Source organism: Eretmochelys imbricata, chromosome 14 (assembly GCF_965152235.1).
Source record: "Eretmochelys imbricata isolate rEreImb1 chromosome 14, rEreImb1.hap1, whole genome shotgun sequence".
In the NCBI taxonomy this organism is placed as follows: Eukaryota; Metazoa; Chordata; order Testudines; family Cheloniidae; genus Eretmochelys; species Eretmochelys imbricata.
This window is the reverse complement of record NC_135585.1, coordinates 15653960-15671832: the sequence shown is the minus strand read 5'-3', so window position 1 is coordinate 15671832 and position 17873 is coordinate 15653960. Positions and strand designations below refer to the sequence as shown.

At 54.8% G+C, this 17873-nt stretch overlaps 1 protein-coding gene across 1 annotated transcript in view; it reads right to left on the bottom strand.

The window, feature by feature from the left end:
- Nucleotides 1-17873, bottom strand: part of ITGB4 (integrin subunit beta 4) — a 44884-nt gene that overhangs the window by 8047 nt on the left and 18964 nt on the right. The window contains exons 15-32 of the mRNA XM_077834015.1: nt 17428-17526; nt 16205-16334; nt 15900-16022; nt 14780-14886; nt 13481-13514; nt 12561-12749; nt 11803-11906; nt 11344-11402; nt 10457-10480; nt 10089-10237; nt 9813-9992; nt 9010-9158; nt 8068-8272; nt 6432-6592; nt 5075-5255; nt 2408-2545; nt 741-923; nt 426-557 (exon numbers count right to left, since the gene is read on the bottom strand). Of these exons, the coding sequence (XP_077690141.1) occupies nt 426-557; nt 741-923; nt 2408-2545; nt 5075-5255; nt 6432-6592; nt 8068-8272; nt 9010-9158; nt 9813-9992; nt 10089-10237; nt 10457-10480; nt 11344-11402; nt 11803-11906; nt 12561-12749; nt 13481-13514; nt 14780-14886; nt 15900-16022; nt 16205-16334; nt 17428-17526 (2347 nt within the window). The remainder of the gene's footprint in view (nt 1-425; nt 558-740; nt 924-2407; nt 2546-5074; nt 5256-6431; nt 6593-8067; nt 8273-9009; nt 9159-9812; nt 9993-10088; nt 10238-10456; nt 10481-11343; nt 11403-11802; nt 11907-12560; nt 12750-13480; nt 13515-14779; nt 14887-15899; nt 16023-16204; nt 16335-17427; nt 17527-17873) is intronic.

Below are 17873 nucleotides of genomic sequence, written 5' to 3'. Positions count from 1 at the left end.
CCCTCTCATTGGCCTAATGGCTGAACTAAGAAACATCCCCAGGAGCTAGGAGGTCAGGACTGTGTGCTGTACCCTAATCTCATGGCAACAGGCAGAGGACCAACCTCTGGATGCAAAGTTCCTACCCAATCATGCCCGGTGGAGGCTGAGCCTCCATTGCTCTCCAGAGCAGCAGCACAGAAACAAGGTGACAGCTCAGCCTCTGCATGGTCCTCCCAGAGCTGGGACGTCTCTCTGCCTTCGCAGCAGAATGAGGAACAAAACGATCTGTGCTGATACTGTGGCTCGTAAATCACTCCCTCGTTTGGAAGGGAGATTCTCTGCTGGTTTGCTTTCTCGAGTCCCCTTCTCCCGGGGGAGGCTCGGTGTTCAAAGCTGTCAAGAGAAACCAATAAACCGCTCTTTGCAAAACACAGTGCACGTACCGGAGTCGTCGGAGACGCTGGGGTGCTTGCTGCCGGACGGGGAGCGCATCACGTCCGCGCTGTACATCAAGTAGCTGTCGTAGTCTTCACCGCCCTCGGCATCAATGATTGGGATGTCGGGGATGATGGGAACTGCGAGGGGCGGCAGAGAGCGCCGTTAAACACGTCCCTCCCATGCCAGAGGGGAACCACCCACCCAGATGCCACGGGGACAGGCATGTTAGTGTGGACACGATGAGTTAAAACAGGGAGAGGGAGGGAGAGAGCGTTGTCAAGCCCCACTCCCCACACGCTCAGGCCAGTAGAAGCACTCACTGGACATTGGGCGTCTGGGCTGTGTGGCGAGGTTGATTGTAGCTTCTCGCTCAGGCCCCCAGCCGGCTCCATTCTTGGCCTTCACCGTGTAGCGGTACGGCTGTGACTCCCGCAGGTTTTCAATCAGAACCATGCGCTTCTTCGGCTCCTCAACCAGAACTTTCTTCATGGGCCCAAAGGGAACTGCAAGGAAGCACACCCCCAGCCAGCAAGGTCATCTCTCTCCCTGTCATACACACACTATTCTCTTCAATACAACGGCAGGAGAGGGGAGAGAAGAAATGGACGAGCCGGCTTTGCTCCACCATTTGAAAGGGAAAACAGCAAAAGACACACAAAGCCCAGCGACGCCCCCCAACCCCGGCCTCTGCACACACGCACCCACTCCTGTATTTGTGGTCACTGCAGCTGCAGTGTCCGCACTGTGCACACAGCTCAGCCGCTCGGCCAGCGGCCTAGCTGCGCGCAGTCACAGCTCTGCTCCCCTCCATCTTCCGAGTTGTCGTGCTGACCATCCTTGCCTCCAACACCCCCTCGTCTCCCACTGACGCTGCTCCCAACACATCCAGAGGGGGCGCTACAGACTGACGGGAGAGTCTCACTCGGCCTGGGGAGCGAAGGACCCATCAGATCCTGAGTTCGATCCAGCTCACACAGGAGCACATTGAGCTATCGCTGAGTCATCAGCCCCCCATGGCCTCTAAGACTGTCAGCAGTGCTGGGGTGCAGGCATCGAGCAGAGCTAGAGCCCCTCCTCTTAGGAGGAGTCTCGCTGTTTCCTAAGAGCAATACAAACAGCGCGGGTTTCACCTGCCATTGCATTCTAAGGAAAGACTAGAGATGGGCCAGAAGCAAACCCTCTGATCCAAACTCCCCCAAACACGGTTGAACTTCATAGCTGGCCTGTATCAATGGGTCAAACCAACAGAGCCCTTCACACTTGTGGCTGTTCATCTGAACCTTGTGGCTTGGGCCCCATGTCTAGGAATGGCAGCGGGAGACCTCGCAACCCTGCTTCACAGGGCTCACTTCTACTTTCATCACTGTGCTTTGCTCCCAGACGGTGTCTGCATTGCACCACTACCTCCGTCCTCCTCTCAACAGTCCCAGACTGCACCCCCCAGATCCTGTCTGGCGAGCTCCATGGAGCCCCCCACGGCCAAAGTCTCAATGAGACTTGGGCTGCAGGTGCCAGGACAGAGGCGGGTGATGTTACCGGTCGTGCAGTCAGCCATCCTGAGTGTCTGTTTCTCGGGGTGTAACTTCACTTCTGGGAAGCTCCCAAAGCGAACAGGGAAATGGGCCTCCAGCAGGGGGTTTCCCAGGGCATCATTCCTAAACTGTTCAAGGTGAGAAGCATCCCCAATGCCCACTGAAGTCAGAGGAGGTCAACAGGAGCTGAGGGTGCTCAGGACCTCACAGGATCATGTCCTTAATACTGAACTTCTGTCCTGGGCTCTGGCATCCCACCACCACCCACCTCCCCAACAGCCTCTGCTCTCTCACTCATCGTAACGTGGGCTGCTCCCAACCCCAGTTCATGGCTCCAGGGTGGGAGCAGCGAATGACTGGGGACAGCTGCTGGCTGTTTCTGCCAAGGTCTTCGTGTCTCAGTCCGATGGAGACGCCTCTACCGGACCATTCGGCAAGGGGGAGCCCTCTCTTACCATTGTCCTCATTGACAAGTCCGTAGCTGACTTCATAGGCCGTGATCTCCCCGTTGGTCTCAGCAGGCTCAGCCCAGCTCAGCTGCGTCACAGTGGAAGAGACGACGTTGAAAGCCAGACGCCCAGGTTCACTGGGAACTAACAGGAACGAGAACAAAGAGGCGGGGTTGGAAACAAGCAGGCGGGGAGGGCTGGATATCTCTGGGTGTGAGCGATGGGACAACTGGCTCGATCTGGGGAGATCTCCCGACTGACAGTGGTACCACCACATGCTTATTTTACACCAGTTGCTCTGGAAGGTGCTGGAAAACGCATCACAGAGCCTAGAGCGTCTAGACCCTTCCATATGCCTATCGCTGCCCGTGTCCATGATGGACTGTCTTCTCCTCTCCTCCCGCAATTTGGTTCTTTCTGATTGGCCCCCTGGAGGAAGGTATCTGGGTGGAAGGAAGAGTCTTGCCAGCCACAACCCAGAGATAGGAGGACACAAGACATGCCATTGGGTCTCACGCAATGTGGCCACCTTCCCAATGCTTCATTCTCACGTCCTCAGACATTCCCCTTGGGCGCCTATTCCACTGCCACTCATGAAGGTGCGGTACACAGCATTCAGAAGCACATTAACAAAGAGGATTTATACGACGTGGGCACTAGCAGTGGTAGATGTGTTCCCAACTAGGAACTGGGCGAAATTTTTTGATCAAAACCTTTTTTTGGCAAAAAATGCCATGAAACATTTCATGAATTCATGTTGATTTCGCGTAATTGTTTTGGAAAAAAAAAATCCTAAACCTTTCATCTCAGTACTTGAAATATGAAACGTTTCCATTTTTCATTTCAAAATGACTTCTGGTTTCAAAATTTCCTGTCATTTTTATTTAAAAAAAAAAAAAGCAATCAAAACCATTTAAAAATGCTTGAAACCCAAGTGAGATGTTACATTTGGGATCAAAGAAAATGTTTTGATTAACCCGCAATTTTATTTTATTCTGTTCTTTTGATTTTTCAGAATTGCTAGTGAACCAAAAAATCCCTTATTCCTCTAGCTCCATTCAGAGCTTCATAAGACATCCGGCTGTCATTGGGCAATAGGAATCCTGTGATCAATATTTCAGGTTTCCATTTGTTTGGGGCCTTCTGCTTTTTTGTTGTTTTCATGGCAAGATTTAATAAAACAGCCATCCCCGACTACTGACTGGTGCAATACAAGATGAAGTAAGATGTTCAGATTGGTACCCAGAGAAGCAAATACTCTTCCATTTATGAGGATCTGAGCAGTTCTTGGACCTATAGCACTTTGTAACACATTCACACAACTTGTTTCATCTTCATTAACCAGTTCATCCCCACAACAACCCTGCGGGAAAGGCAGGGGAATATCCCCATTACCCCAAGTGATGAGAATGGGATAAAACATGGGACTTGAGTTTAATCACTTGGTATGGAGGTTGCTCAGCTCTTAAAAAAAATGAGGCCTATAAGGGTACGTCTACACTGCACCAGGGAGCGAGTCTCCTAGACCAGGTCCACAGACGCAGGCTAGCGCAGTGGTGCGCAAATGTTTTGACCTGAGGGCCACATCTGGGAATACAAATTGTATGACGGGCCATGAATGCTCACAAAATTGGGGTTGGGGGTGCAGAAGGCAGTGAGTGCTCTGGTTGGGGGTATGGGCTCTGGGGATGAGGAGTTTGGGGTGTAGGAGGGTGCTCTGGGCTGGGACCGAGGGGTTCAGAGGGCGGGATCAGGTCTGGGGCAGGGGTGCAGGAAGGGGTGCAGGTTCCTGGCTGTGGGTACAGGCTCTGGAGCGGGGCTGGGATTGAGGGGTTTGCAGAGCAGGAGGGGGAGCAGGGCTGGGGCATGGGGTTGGAGCATCAGGACAGGCTCTCAGGGGTGCAGGCTCCGAGTGGCGCTTACCTCAAGTGGCTCCTGGAAGCAGTGGCATGTCCCTTCTCTGGCCCCTACGTGAAGGCATGGCCAGGTGGCTCTACACGCTGCCCCATCTGCAGGCACCGCCCCTGCAGCTCCCATTGGAGCACCAGAGGGCGCCACTGGAGCATGTAGGAGCCACATAGTACAGCCCACGACCCAGTGCCCTGGCTGGATCGCTAGAGCAGGGCAAAGCCAGACCCAGCTCCCCAGTGGGAGCTCATGGGCCGGCTTAAAAAGGCCCTTGGGCCATAGTTTGCCCACCCCTGGGCTAGCATGCTAAAAAGAGTGATATAGATGTTGCAGCTTGGGCTCTCAAGCATGTGTGTGCGAGAGAGCTCCTGGCAATGGCTACCTGGCTGTTTTTACACTAGCACAAGTCTGTGGCTCTGGGCTAGGAGGCTCCCTCCCAGAGGCAGTGTAGACATACCCTAAGATGTCCCAGCTGGGGACACAGGGTGAGAGAGGTTCAGTGACTGGGCCAAAGCCAGAGATGGCACCTATTTCAGAGCTGGTAGCAGACCACCAGATTGTGCCTGGCTCCCAGGCCTGGGTGCAGACCACCAGATTGTGCCTTTTAAAAGACCAGGTTGTCCTGAAGACATTTCCAATGAGGCATCAGCCTTCAATACACGGGACAGGGTTTGGTGTCCTCTGGCCACATCAGGTGGCCACTAGGATATAATCCCCACAAACACCACGCGAGCCTGTGGGAACAAGCCAGGGGGAGCAGCTCACCGTCCTCCAGGGTGCGGCAGTGGGTGACATCCGAGTAGGGCCCCTCGCCCATGCTGTTGTAGGCACAGACCTGCATCTCATAGTCGCAGTAGGGGTATAGGTTATTCAGCTCTGCTGATGGCACTGTGGAATTGATCAGCCTGGCCTCCGACTCAGGGTCCCCTTGGATCCAGTACTTCACCTACCATCGAAGGGAAAACCATAAGTACTTCTCCCCTCCCCTATTCTCCTTCAGTTCCTCTTCCCTGCCACCAAGAGCGATTATAAACCAGGGGCAAACTTCATGAAACCCGCTGCCTCTGGCAGGCTGGGGTAGTGAGTGTTCTGTACAGCAGGACGCAATGGTCAGAGAAGTGGTCAGAGAAGACCCATGCACCAATGAAGCCCTATTTTGAGAGAATAAGTGGTGTACAGTCTGCACGGGATGGGGGAGTTTCACCCTACATTCAACACTGACCATCTAGTCCTGCCCACTCCCAGCGCGGGACTGTTCCCTCCGGTACATTTTCTGGAGCTTTGCCTAGGCTAGTTCTTTCTGTGCTAAATGATGGAGTTTGCCCCATTTTCCCTGGCAGGAAGCTCTGCCCGCTAATCCCTCATGCCCTAGCAACACCCCTTTGGGAGTGCAGTGAGAACACAGTGGCCTTTCCCCACTGGAGAAATGTAACTTCACATCTAAGGGAAATATGTCTGAGTCCCCAGTGGGCTCTGCTGCTCAGGCATGATTAGCCGCTACCGCTCAGGAGAGAGAGGCGGCGGCAAGGCAGGTCCTGCAGGTTGAGTTCCCTGTGCCTTGGCAAAGCTATGTTGGAGCTAAGGACCGTGGGATATGCATCAGAGAAGGAATGAGGGGAATAAGAGTCGGGATATGCATCAGAGAAGGAATGAGGGGCAGTGGCTGAACTGGAGGGGGGTGGAGAGGGTTGGAGTAGCGAGGCACACTGGAGCTAAGGGTCGAGGTTCCTTGACAAAGGTGAGCAGGGAAGATTGGCACAATGCCTGGCTCTCCCCTGAACTGCACGTTCTTTCCCTTCCACAAACTCCAAGGCCACCCCAGCCCCACCCACCCCCACACCAGACAGACAGGCAGGCTTCATATGAGAGATAAGCCCCTTGCTGACTTTCCCTTACTGGACTTGAATAAGATTTGATCTGGTTGGAGGGAATCCACCCAGGACATCCTGCTCCCACCCATCAAGCTCTATGCAAGCTCATGAGCCCATGATGCCCTCCCACCTTCCAGCACCTTCTCTCCCCTCCCCCGCTGCAGGATGAAGGATCATTGGACTGGAGTGGCCATGACACCCCAGGATGATGGGCTGTCCATGTCCACCCCAGGAACTGGTTTAGCCCTTACCTTGTACCCTATGGGTTTGCCAGGCGGTGGTAACCAGTTGAAACGGATTTTCCTGGAGCTTAGAGTTTGGGCGTTTGGATTGAGCGGTACACCCAGCTTGCCTCTGGGAGACTGAGGGAACTGGCCCAGGTCAATTGGGATCTGTATGCCATCTACAACCTCTGCAGTGGGGAGAGTGAAATGCTATGAGTGCATCAGTGACCATCCCTTAGCAGGACGGAGTGAGAATGGGACAACCTACATCACCACTTCTCCAGCTCTCTCAGTGCTTTACGGCCATTACTACATTAGGTCTCAAGCCATCCCTGAGGAGCTGATCAGTATCCTCTTCACTTTGCAGAGAAGGGAAACTGAGGCACACAGCGGCACTGTGACATGGTCACACAGCAAGTCGGAGCAAGTCAGGAATAGAACCCAGGCGTCCTGTCCCCGAAACTAGCTGCTGAGCCACACTGCCTCTTCTGTGATGCATGCGGGGCTTGTGCCCCGGAAATGAATCCGTGAATACACCAGCTGCTTTGGCTTGGCTTTCTGGAAGCATTTGGCTTTTCTATTGTGCATTTTATCCTGCTTCAGTAATGGTTTCTCCTTTGGATCACAGTTCCACAAAACCGCACAGACAGTGTCAAGTACATACCTAATAATGACATTATCACCATCTACCCAACAAGTGAGGAGAATACACAGCTGTCTGATAGGGCTTCCCGTTCAACCCATATAGCCTGGCTCATGCGGGAAGGGCTACTTCACGTGTGGTTGCACAGGTATCTAAACCCCACGGAGCCCCATGGGACTAAAACATTAACGCTGCAGACAGTACTATGTGGTTTATCGACTCCCCCAAAACCCCTGCTACCTGCACCCAGATCCACAGGGAAAGGAAACAGAGAAACCAATTCCACTTCGGTTTGCAATTCACATGATCCATCTCCTCCCAGTCTCTGGGAGGGAGATACGGTCTATGCACGTCGACCACCAGGGGGAACCAAAACTATATCCTGAAATACACCAGCACAACATGCAAAATCTGCAGACATATCTCCACGGCTACAACGATCAACACCCCCACAACATACCTTCCAAGGTCCCGGGTTCCTACACGAGCCGATCACAACTGGACGGTGCACCTCATCTAGTGCACTAAATGCCCAACAACAACTATGTGGCTGCAACCAGACAATCACTAGGCTCTTGAATGAACTGACACAGGAAAATATAAAAGGGACGGGGTGGGGGGTAATAGGTGCCTATATAAGACAAAGCCCCAAATACCAGGACTGTCCCTAGAAAATCGGGACGTCTGGTCACCCTAGGGCGAAAGCTTGTCTCTCTCACCAACAGAAGTCGGTCCGGTAAAAGATGTCACCTCATCCACCTTGTCTCATTAACCGCCCCAGGCAGCTGGGGTTGGGACCCAGACCGGCAGCATGCTGAGACAAGGGCATCGCCCATGAAAGCAAAGGAGCATCTCTGGTAGCTCAGGCCACGCATCTGTACACATCCCTGATGTGACTCACTGTAGTGATCACATGCCTCGTGCTACTTTCCCTGGCCTAGAGTCATTCAATCTGCCAGCAGCACATGGCACAAGGACCTGGCGATGCAGGAAAAGCACGGCTCCCCGAGGCACGCCCACCTGGGTCGGTGATGGTCACCGTGGTCTGCGGGTATTTGCCGATCTTGGTGCCGTACTTGGGGTTGAGCAGATCCACGGCAAACTGTTTGAGCTGGCGGTTCTGCAGAAGGGCATCTATCTCGGTCAGCTCCAGCAACGCCACCTGCACCTCCTTCTGCGTCTCCCCAGGCTGGAAGACCAAGTCGCCCTCCGCGAACATGTAGTCCTGGGAGAGGAGAAGAAAGAACATGCTAAATAGTGTATTACTCCCTAGCCACAGCATCCTCGGGACATGGCTTGTTACTGAGTCCTTCCCCACACTGCATCCACAGGACATGTCTCATCAGCATGCCCGCCCCCTCTCCATCCACATCCATCCAGCTCATTAGTGTGGTCCCCCCAACCCTCCACATAGCCATGGAATATTGCTCAGTACTGTAGCAGATTCCGAAAGGAACCCAGCTGTATTCTCATGTAATATAAACACAAACACACGCTCCCTTCTCTAGTGCTATCACTCCTGCAGTATAGTCTATACAGCAGGACCTCTCCAGGCTGACCCTGCTGCAGGCAGCTTTGCAGGACATGACCAGCACATGATTCCTGCTGGGGAGCTTCCTGATTTATCCTGGCTTTCCCAAACAGTCCATTATCACAAGCATGTCAGAAGGCTGGTCAAGATGACAGAAAGAGTGACATTTTTACTAGCCACAAACCCAGGCCTCCAACAGGCAAACCTGGCGGGACAGAGCTGGGAAGAGAACGCAAGAGCTCCTGGCCCCCATTCTGTGCTCAGACGTCCAGGTCACATCTCTCCCACCGCCCCCTGGAGTATAGTCACCATTCATTCATTTTGCTGGGATCTGTCTCTGCTGTGGCAGCCCCTGTAATTACTGGTCCCAGCTTGCTGGGTTTCATGCCACCATGCTCAGCTCCACCAGTACCAAGAAGCACAGTCCTCACCTTGCCATCCTTGGCGGTGAGATCGCGAGTTCTGTAGGTGATCTGGGACTTTCCGTTTTCCACGATCTCCCGACGCACAGGGATTCTGGCCACCTTGTCGAAGCGGCTGTGAGAGTAGGCTGGCTGCAGAAAGGTGATGATGCTGCTGGCTGAAAGAAGTCAGATAGGTGGACCGTGTGAAACAAACAAATACCTGATGGAGGCTTCTTAGAAACACACACAAACTGAATAGAGCTGGGTTCTTTAAAGCCACCATACTGTTGAAGACATTAGTAAGAAACTGTCGCAAAAGACCTGAGGATCCGGTAGTCTCAACAGCGTAGTTTCGAAGAAGAAACACCAGGAGGAAAGATGGAGTTGGGGGCATCACTCAGAGATTACGTAAAAGTTAAGAAAGAAAAAAGGGTGTGAAAGAGGAAGGTCAGAGAGAAGGAACCCCAAAAAAGGAACAGAGGAAATCTGGAGTTATCCCTTCACACCCAGCTAAAAAGTCTCTCCTAGCCTCATGATCGACGGCTTTTGCTGAAAGCACGAGCCATCTAAGTGCGGATGGGGGCTGCCAGCCAGGACAGCACAGGAAGGGAGGGACCAGCTCTGGGAAATTCTCCTTCCCTCCTTGTCTTCAAATCAAGATGATCTAGTTCAGACACAAATCACTGGGCTGGAGACAGGAATCCCTGGGCGAGGGTTTCCAGCCTGTGTTGTGCAGGAGCTCAGACTAGATCAGAATGGTCCTTTCTGGCCTTAGGAGCTATTCACCTAGGTTTGAGAATTTCTTATCACACCCCCTCCGCCCCCTTCACCTTGCTCTTTGATTATGGTGATATTGACGAGCCTGCGTCCAATCGCCGCTGTCCCCATGGGGACCTCAACTGCCTCCACCTGCAACTGCTTCTCATCGTCGTCTTCCTCCCTGATGAAGAGTGGGACCCGGACGTCCACCAGCTCCACACCTTCCTGGAACTCCACCATCCCGTGGGCATCTGCGCAGGCGGAGAGGGTGAAAGGGCATAGCTGGGAGGGTCCCTCCTCACAAACCCCTATTTTGCCTTGGTCAATAAGCTCAACCCCGCTCCTACCTTGGTCAGAGGTCACGGTATAGTAACCCGGCGTCACCTTCAGCTCATTGAAAGCTTCCTGAGAGACATGTTTCGCCGTCACTTTCACGATCTCCATCTTGGCCGAAAGGGGAGCAGTGAGCACTGTGTCCACAATTGTGTGGTCCTGCCTGCAGCCCAGTCAGGGGAAGGAGAGAAAGGAGTTCATGTTCTGCCCCTGTTCTGTCATCAGACGCCTCTTCCAACCAGCCATTCACAGCACTAGTCAGCCATCAAAGCTTTCAATCAGCCCATACACACACGCCACACACAGACACCCGCACAGGTGAGGAGTGCAGAGCTGAACGGAGAGACGGACGGACAGAGAGAGACGTGAACATTCCACCTACCTTTTCCCAGCATTGGGCTGCAACCTAGGGAAAAAACAGACCAGCAAGTGAATAACCCCACCAAATCCCACTTGGGGAGGGATGAAGGTCTCTAAGTATCCAGAGTCTGTCTAAAGCAGGCTAGCACTAAGAGAACGGCTCCACTGGCTCCAGCAGCAGAGCACCCTCATGGGACCACTGAAGGCAGGAGTTCAAGTCCGACCTCTGACTTTTCCCTGTAGCTACAGTTTCTGTCCTTGCTCTTGTGCGATGCGTGGCAAACCATCGCGAGTTCCGAAGAGCCCCACATACTGTGGGACGCAGCCTTAGTCTCTGGCTGACAAGTTCCACGCAGGGCATCTCTGCTTTGTCATCCAGAGCTGCCGACCCCCAGCACTGTTCCCTACATGTCCTGCTGCTCCCTATGACCCAGCTTTTCCAGACTCCATAGTGCCCAGGGATGTGGTTTACAAAGAGTTAACCTTGGGGAACAATTCTCCCTGCTGAGAGGATACCATGTTTACAGGGCCAAAACCGGGTCCTCACTGCAGTCTATGGGAATTTTGTCATTTACTTCAGTGAGACGTGATTAGACCCATAGCATTTTAGCCCCATGTATGGAGCCAGAAGTAGTCCAGAGAGCCCATGGGTGCCTTTGGGGGTGTGCTGGGAGGCCCATGGCAAGCGTGTGAATCCCTGGCATTCACATCATGGTACTAGGGGTACCACTGCACCCGGGCTGCTGGGAAGGATTACTCCTCGGAAACTGCCCATGCAGAGTTTAGGTGCCCCTCTAGGTCAGAGTGCCCACCCTGGGGTCAGAACTGGGAGAGTTTGCAGCCCTGGGTGCCCCAGGCCCTCCCTTCTTCCCAGCACCCCTACATCCGCTCTGTCCCTGGGTCACTCACCTGAACTTGGTCTGCTGGAGTTTGTGGGCACCAGAAACGTGCTTGTAAACATCGTTCAGCTGTAAGGAGCAAGAGAGTCTGTTACAGCCCCACGGGGACTCAGCATGGCAGGCACCATGCAGCCAGCAAACCGAGCCAGCTCCGCTCAGCCCTTTCCCTCGCTACAACCCCATCCTCCTGCCCACCTCTCTGTGCCACCCCAGCCAGAGAAGCCAGGGCCTCCCCGTCGTCTGTACCATCCTCGGCAGGGAGGCAAACCCCCGGCAGAGAGAACCTCCTCGGTAAGACAAGCCCTTCAGAATCGATGTCTGTTTCCATCCGCTCCCCAGCCCTGTTGGCTGCAACCAACCGGCTTCCTGCTTTCCTGGCCCTAGTCACAGAGCCGCAGCTCACACTGGCTGTACCTGGCTCCCTCTGCCACAAAAGGTAAAGCCCAGAGAGAACGGTTTGGCCCCTTACGTTCTCCTCCACCTCCTTGCGCAGCTGCTCACATTCCCGGGTGTCCGGTTTCATGAGGTTCTGGGTGAAAAGCCGGGCCAGTCTCAATGAGATGCCATAAGGAACTGGAGAGAGGAATCCCCGGTCAGACCCCCTCACTGTCAGTCAGAGAAACCACCCCATGAACAGCTGGGAGCCAGGCAACGCCGGGGCCTTGGGGGCCCACAACCCAGCCAGCAGCGCCTAGTTTCCAGGGCTCGGATGGCTCACACAGTGCTCAGACCATCAGTTGCCACAACCACTAAGTGCTGGGCAAGACACAGCCAGAGCCCAAGGAAGCAGCCACTCTGGATTGAGGAGTAGAGTGACCATTTCCCTCACCTCTCCCAAAGCAGCAGCAGGGAGAGTGGAAAGCTGAATCCAGGCAGCCATCTGCTGAACTAAGGCAGCAGGTAGAGATGGGGCATCTGCTGGGAATAGCTGTTCTAGGCTGGAACATCTAGGGATGCTCATGGTGGCGGGCCCGGGGGACCCTCGCAGTCACTGCAACAGAGATGGGATATACTTTGAGGGGCAGGCGTCTATCCCTTGGGGGCGGGAGAAGAGAAAGGGAAGGGGAGTCTCCTCACAATGGGGGTGCTGTCCTGGGAAAGGAGCTAACTAGGACCTGGGGATAGTGAAGGGCCAGGAGGAGATCCCAAGGCAGCCAAACCCTCTTCCCCTTTGGCGTCAGTGGGAGGCCACACACAACCCACCACCCGCGCGGCATTAGCACTCACTCAGCTCCTTGGGGTTTGCGGCGGCGTGGGAGGAGAAGCCTGGCTTGTGGACGTTGTTGTTGATCTTCCAGCAGACGGTGTCCCTGCCCTTTAGGGAGCCGCTGCGCACCATGGGGGTGTCCAGGTGGTCCGAAGCCATGAGGCTCTGCCGTAGCATGTAGTGATCCTCTTTGAACCCGACTGTGCGGCCTGCAGGGCGAGGGGGGAGCAGGTTAAAGCCCAGAGGGCTCCAAGGCTCAGGCTCTGCCCTGCACACATGCGGTGCTGGTGGGAGGAGCTGGACTGACAGACCCTCTCTGTTTATCCACAAAGCAGGCTCCCCCATCACACTGCCCTGCTGGGGAGCTCTGACGCCATGGCCCAACTCATCCATGGCCTCTCTGCCAAGACGCCAATAAGAGGCCCACTAAACCGTCCTCTCTCTACAGCAGCTGCAACCTCTTCCTGGGCCCTGTGGAACTTACCCCTCCCGAGATCACTGTCCCCAGGAGGACCTTCCAGGAGACCCTCGATCCATCTGCTGCCTGAGGTTCGGTGCTTTGCTCTTAGGGATTGTTACTGCATGTGACAAGCCCAGGATGCCAGCGGCATCTGCCCAGAGCTGGCATGGCTCATGGGGGACCAGGGTGCATCATCCCAGCAGGACATCCTGCTTGTCCACTGAACAAACAATGCCCGTTCAGCAGCCGCGCTCCAGGGGCACTTTAGCAGCAGCCCCGGCTCTGTCCCGTAGAGAGCACACACAGGCCCTCCGGTCTCCCACCAAGGCCATTGGCTAATGGTCTCCACTAAGAACCTTTGCCCTGCTGAGCCTTTCAGGCTCTTGAAGGGTTAACCCCACTTGGGGGTCTTGCTCCTGCCCAGCCCCTTCCCGTCCTACCCCTCTCTGAAAGTGGCCCCCTCGCCCCAGAACAAGGTACCTCGTGCACAGCAGGGCAGCAGGGCCAGGCAAGCCTAGGAGACAAAAAAACAGAAATGGAGAGTCCCCCTATGGCCAGGAGCTCCTTAGAGCACAGTGCCAAAAGAATGCTCCCTCCCATGCTGCTGGAGAGGGTTAGATCAGCAACAGGAAGCCATGGGGGGGGGGGCACGAATACAAATTGTGCAGTCTCCAAGAGCTGGCAACCCCATGTCATAGTTCCCCTGGGAATGCTGAGGCCAGGTCCCTTTGCCTCCCGCACCCATCTCCCGTAGCCGCCATGCCATCCTGGCCTGTGCACACGACAGCAGCAAGGGGGACGGCTGCAAACTCCCCAGCCGTGCATGGCAGGCTTCCATTCTAGCCTTGCCTCCGGGGGGAAATCCCTGCCCACACTGCTCACGGAAACCCTGCTAAGCAGCAACTGTGCTGGAGCATGGACACCATGTGGAAGAGACATCTTGTCTCCTCCCCCCACTTCCGGGGGAACTTCGGTCCTAGAGAGAATGTATGTTCTCCTCTGGCAAATGCTGCATTTGGTTGTTTGGCGGGTGGGTGGGCAGTGGGTGTTTAGGTACAGCAGAGCCACCAGGGCCTCTGCATTGTTAACTCCCCAATTAGCGTAGCAGCATCCACAGCCAGGCTGTTATCGCTCTGGAGACCCCCGCAAAATGACTCACATTTGGTAGCAGGCCCACAAAACTAGGGGCTTCATTTAAAAAGAGATCGGCAAGCAAGCCGTGGGATTTACAAATACAGTCAGAACCCAGTGGCCTTTCCTCACCTTGGCCCGCTCTACACTAAGAAGTAGCCACCTTTAAATACCCTGCCTAGCTCACTGTGTTCTAACATGGCTTCTTTTCGGTTGTGCGGGCAGAACACCCCAGGAGCTAACCACGTTCAGAAAGCCTAGACATCTGCCTGCGAAACCACAGAGCAACTGCTGTCCCTCGTGGGCAGGAGTGTTTACCCTAAGGGGGACACAGCCACGAATGTGCCGGGACCGTTTGGCACATGCCAGCTCCCATCTACCTCCTACTGAAGCCACTGGCAAAACTCCCCTCAGTTCCAATGGGAACTGGCCCTCTTTCCCCCAAATTACATTACATTCAGACCCTTTGGCTTCCCAGCTGGATCAGCAAAGGCGCAGCGGGGCCTTTTGTAAAGTGTCTTCCGAGAGATGGGTCTGAAAGGCTGCTTTCCAATAGCTAGGATTTCAGCCTTGGATAATTCCCCTGCATCTGCCACACCTGCCCCGGGGGTCTGAGTGCAGCCCCGCACGGCGGGACCCAGATCTCACCTTGCAACAAGTGCAGTACTTCCAGCAGAGCAGCAGCAGCAACCCCAGGAGTAACATCAGGAAAATGAGCAGGGGGATGAGCCAGAGGAAGCTTCCTGGTGGGCACTCTGCAACCAGCAGCAATGAACTAGCGGTTAATTGGGGGCAGCGGGACCCAGCATGTCTGGGGTGGGAAGAGAGGGAGAGGGAAGGAGAGTGGAGCCAGAGAAAGGGATGGGGGGATGGGAGAGGGCAGGCCAGAATTCTCCTTGGGAGGGTGCAGCCAAACCTAGGTCCGGTAACGTCCCTGCGACTGCCCCAGGTACTCACTAACAGAGACACCCATAAGTGCCAGGCAAGGAGAGGCGGCTGCCAGCTCTTCATTCACTTCCCCAGCATGGAGCCAGTTCAAAGCCAGCCTAGGGCGGGAGTGACTGAAAAATGCTCCCAGCTGATGGCTGTTGGGTTGCCTGTGTGGGATGAACTGGGGGGAATCTCAGTCCAGTTCCCAGGGGACAATGATAACCAGCTCCCAGTAACATCCCCATGGGCACTACCAGGCCCCTCTGCTGGCAGCCTTGGCTGAGTGACCACGGCCTGGCCAGTTCATTTAGCATTATTTGTACAACCCCACCAATGCGCTCGGGGTGCTACGGACAGGCGTAGAGACAAGCCATGGGCCAGAAGTGGCTGGGGGCTCAGCCAGGGGGTCCCTCGATATTTCAGCTTCTTGCTGTGGAGTGCACTCCCCTTTGCAGGGCAGGCAAGCCAGGGTTTGCAGGTGTTCTTGGAGACGTGAGCTGCAGACTGAGCCATGCTCTTGGCCCTGCAGGGGCCCCATAGGGCAGCGAGAGGGAAGCTTGCACCTTCCCCTGCCCATGCTGGGCCTGTGCTGTGGATGGGGCAGTCTCTAGCCCTCTCTGAGGCTCCTTTCACTAGCCCCAAGTTCATACACTTCTTTCGGAGAGAAGTGGCCTCTAGAATGGTCACCGGAGGGGATCTCAGACTTAGTGTTTGCAGCCCTGAGGCCCGCAAGGGGCAGAGAGAGAGTCGAGCTGCGACCAGCAGTTGGCGCGGGCACAAGGCCCTGCTAGCTCTGAGCCTTCGCCACACCGCCTCCCCCCAACAGGGCCCCGCTCACCTTTCTTCTTCTGCACCAGGATGGTGTTGTTGTGCAGTGTGCTGGGATCCCCTTCCAGGGTGTAGCGGTAGGTGCAGTCGTCCTCCTCGTCCTGGAACGAGCAGTACTCATTCACCTCCTTCACTAGAGAGAGAGCAGGGGTGGGGGCAACTGCTGTCATGGGAGGTAGCACCCAGGGGCTCCCATTGGGATTGGGCCCCATTGTACTAGGCGCTGCTCGCACACACATGCACGCAGTCCGGGCTCGGGCAAGCCACATCAGATACACACACAGCTTTGACACCCGCAGGCTGAGGGCTCAGTACCTTTTTGCAGTTCATCCACCATCTGGATCTTGAAAGGGCAGTCCTTGCATTTCTGCCCCTTCTTCTCCCCGGTCCCCCAGGCCTGGCACTGGACGCAGCTTCGGATGTCTTCGCACACCCCCAGCACGACCTGTGCACCAGAGGCATGACATCGGACGGTGAGAGGGAGAGAGGGAGGGACAACGTCGGACTCTGAAGGATGAGTGTGGGAGACAATTCATGCACCCTCATCATCAGAGTAGGGGCGGGGGTGGAGAGGGGACATCAGACTGGGGGGGACTAGAGTGAAAGTGTGCGGCGGTGACATACAAAGAGTGACTCTGCAGCAGAAGGTGAGTGGGAACCCAGCTCAGCTCAGTTCAAATCCCTTTACGGATTCAAACTGAAATCCCAGACAATCCTGGATGCTTTTCCTTTTGGGCCCAAAGGTGGCATTTGGAATCTGAACCCAGATTTAGATTTTGGCAACTGGCTCCTAATTTCTATATTGAGCAAAACCAAAACCCCAGATTCAAACACATGCACGTACCCATGCAATGCACGCAGTGTATCAACAGAGACCGGCCCCGGGTCACAAAGTTTTGATCCAGAGCCAAACTTTCCCAAATGTAGGAGATATTTAGATCTGGGGTTTTGAATCAGCCCCATGTCAATAAAATAATCAACACTGATATTCTCCCCTGAGGTAGCAGCTCTCATCTGAGGATCTCAGAGAGCTTTCACAGACATTAACAACCTGAGTCTCCCACACCCCTGAGAAGTAGCGAAGTATATTCCTCATTTTAAAGTTGGGGAAACCGAGGCACAGGGAAGTTAAGTGTCTCAGAGTCAGAAATAGAAGCCAGGAGCTAAATCCCAGACTTACACTCTAACCACTAGGCATGCTCCCTTCCTGTGAATACATATCTTAGTATACTGTTGTATTTATCAGTGTAATAGCATCGGTGAGCTAAACACACCTGGCTAAGAGCCTTCTGTGGCCGTTCAGCAGCCACACCAGCCTAGCTGCCGCAGGATGGAAACCATTCTAACGAGCCTGAGGAGAAAGCAGGACCATCCCCAGGAGATTGCTTCTAGCCTGTATGTGCTCTTGGCCTTGTTTGGGGTTCCCCCCAGCCCTCTCAAGAGCCCCATGTTCCCCCAGAGGCTCAGGAGCCAGGCTGTGAGCAGAGAGGTGATGCATTAGGAGTACTGGTCTCTGACCATCGAACTGGGAGCCTTACCAGGGAGTAGTTGATTTCACAGGTGAGATCCGTGTACGGAGAAGACTTGTCGCAGATGCACCTGCCGCATTCGCATCTCCCATGGCCATTGCAGATCCCCTGCAGGAGTAGAAGGGGCCAGGATCAGCCTCCGACACTAGTGATAAGCCCTCACTTAGCGCTGCTGGTAACAGAGGTCCTAGAGCAGCGGCTCTCCTTCAGCGTTGCCCTGTCAACCTCTCCCCCGCCATCCCCATCACTTACCGACAGTGACACCAGCTGGGATAAAAATGATACGGTCCATCAAATCCTCATGTGTCAGGGCAGGAGCTGATCATCAGCTGGGGTCAGGAAGAAACTCCCCCACTCATGGGATAGCACCGGGCCAGGGACAGCATTGTGCCACCCGTAGCTGCACTTGCTTCTCTCAGGCCATCCAGCGCCCCAGCTTAATTAGATCCAGATCT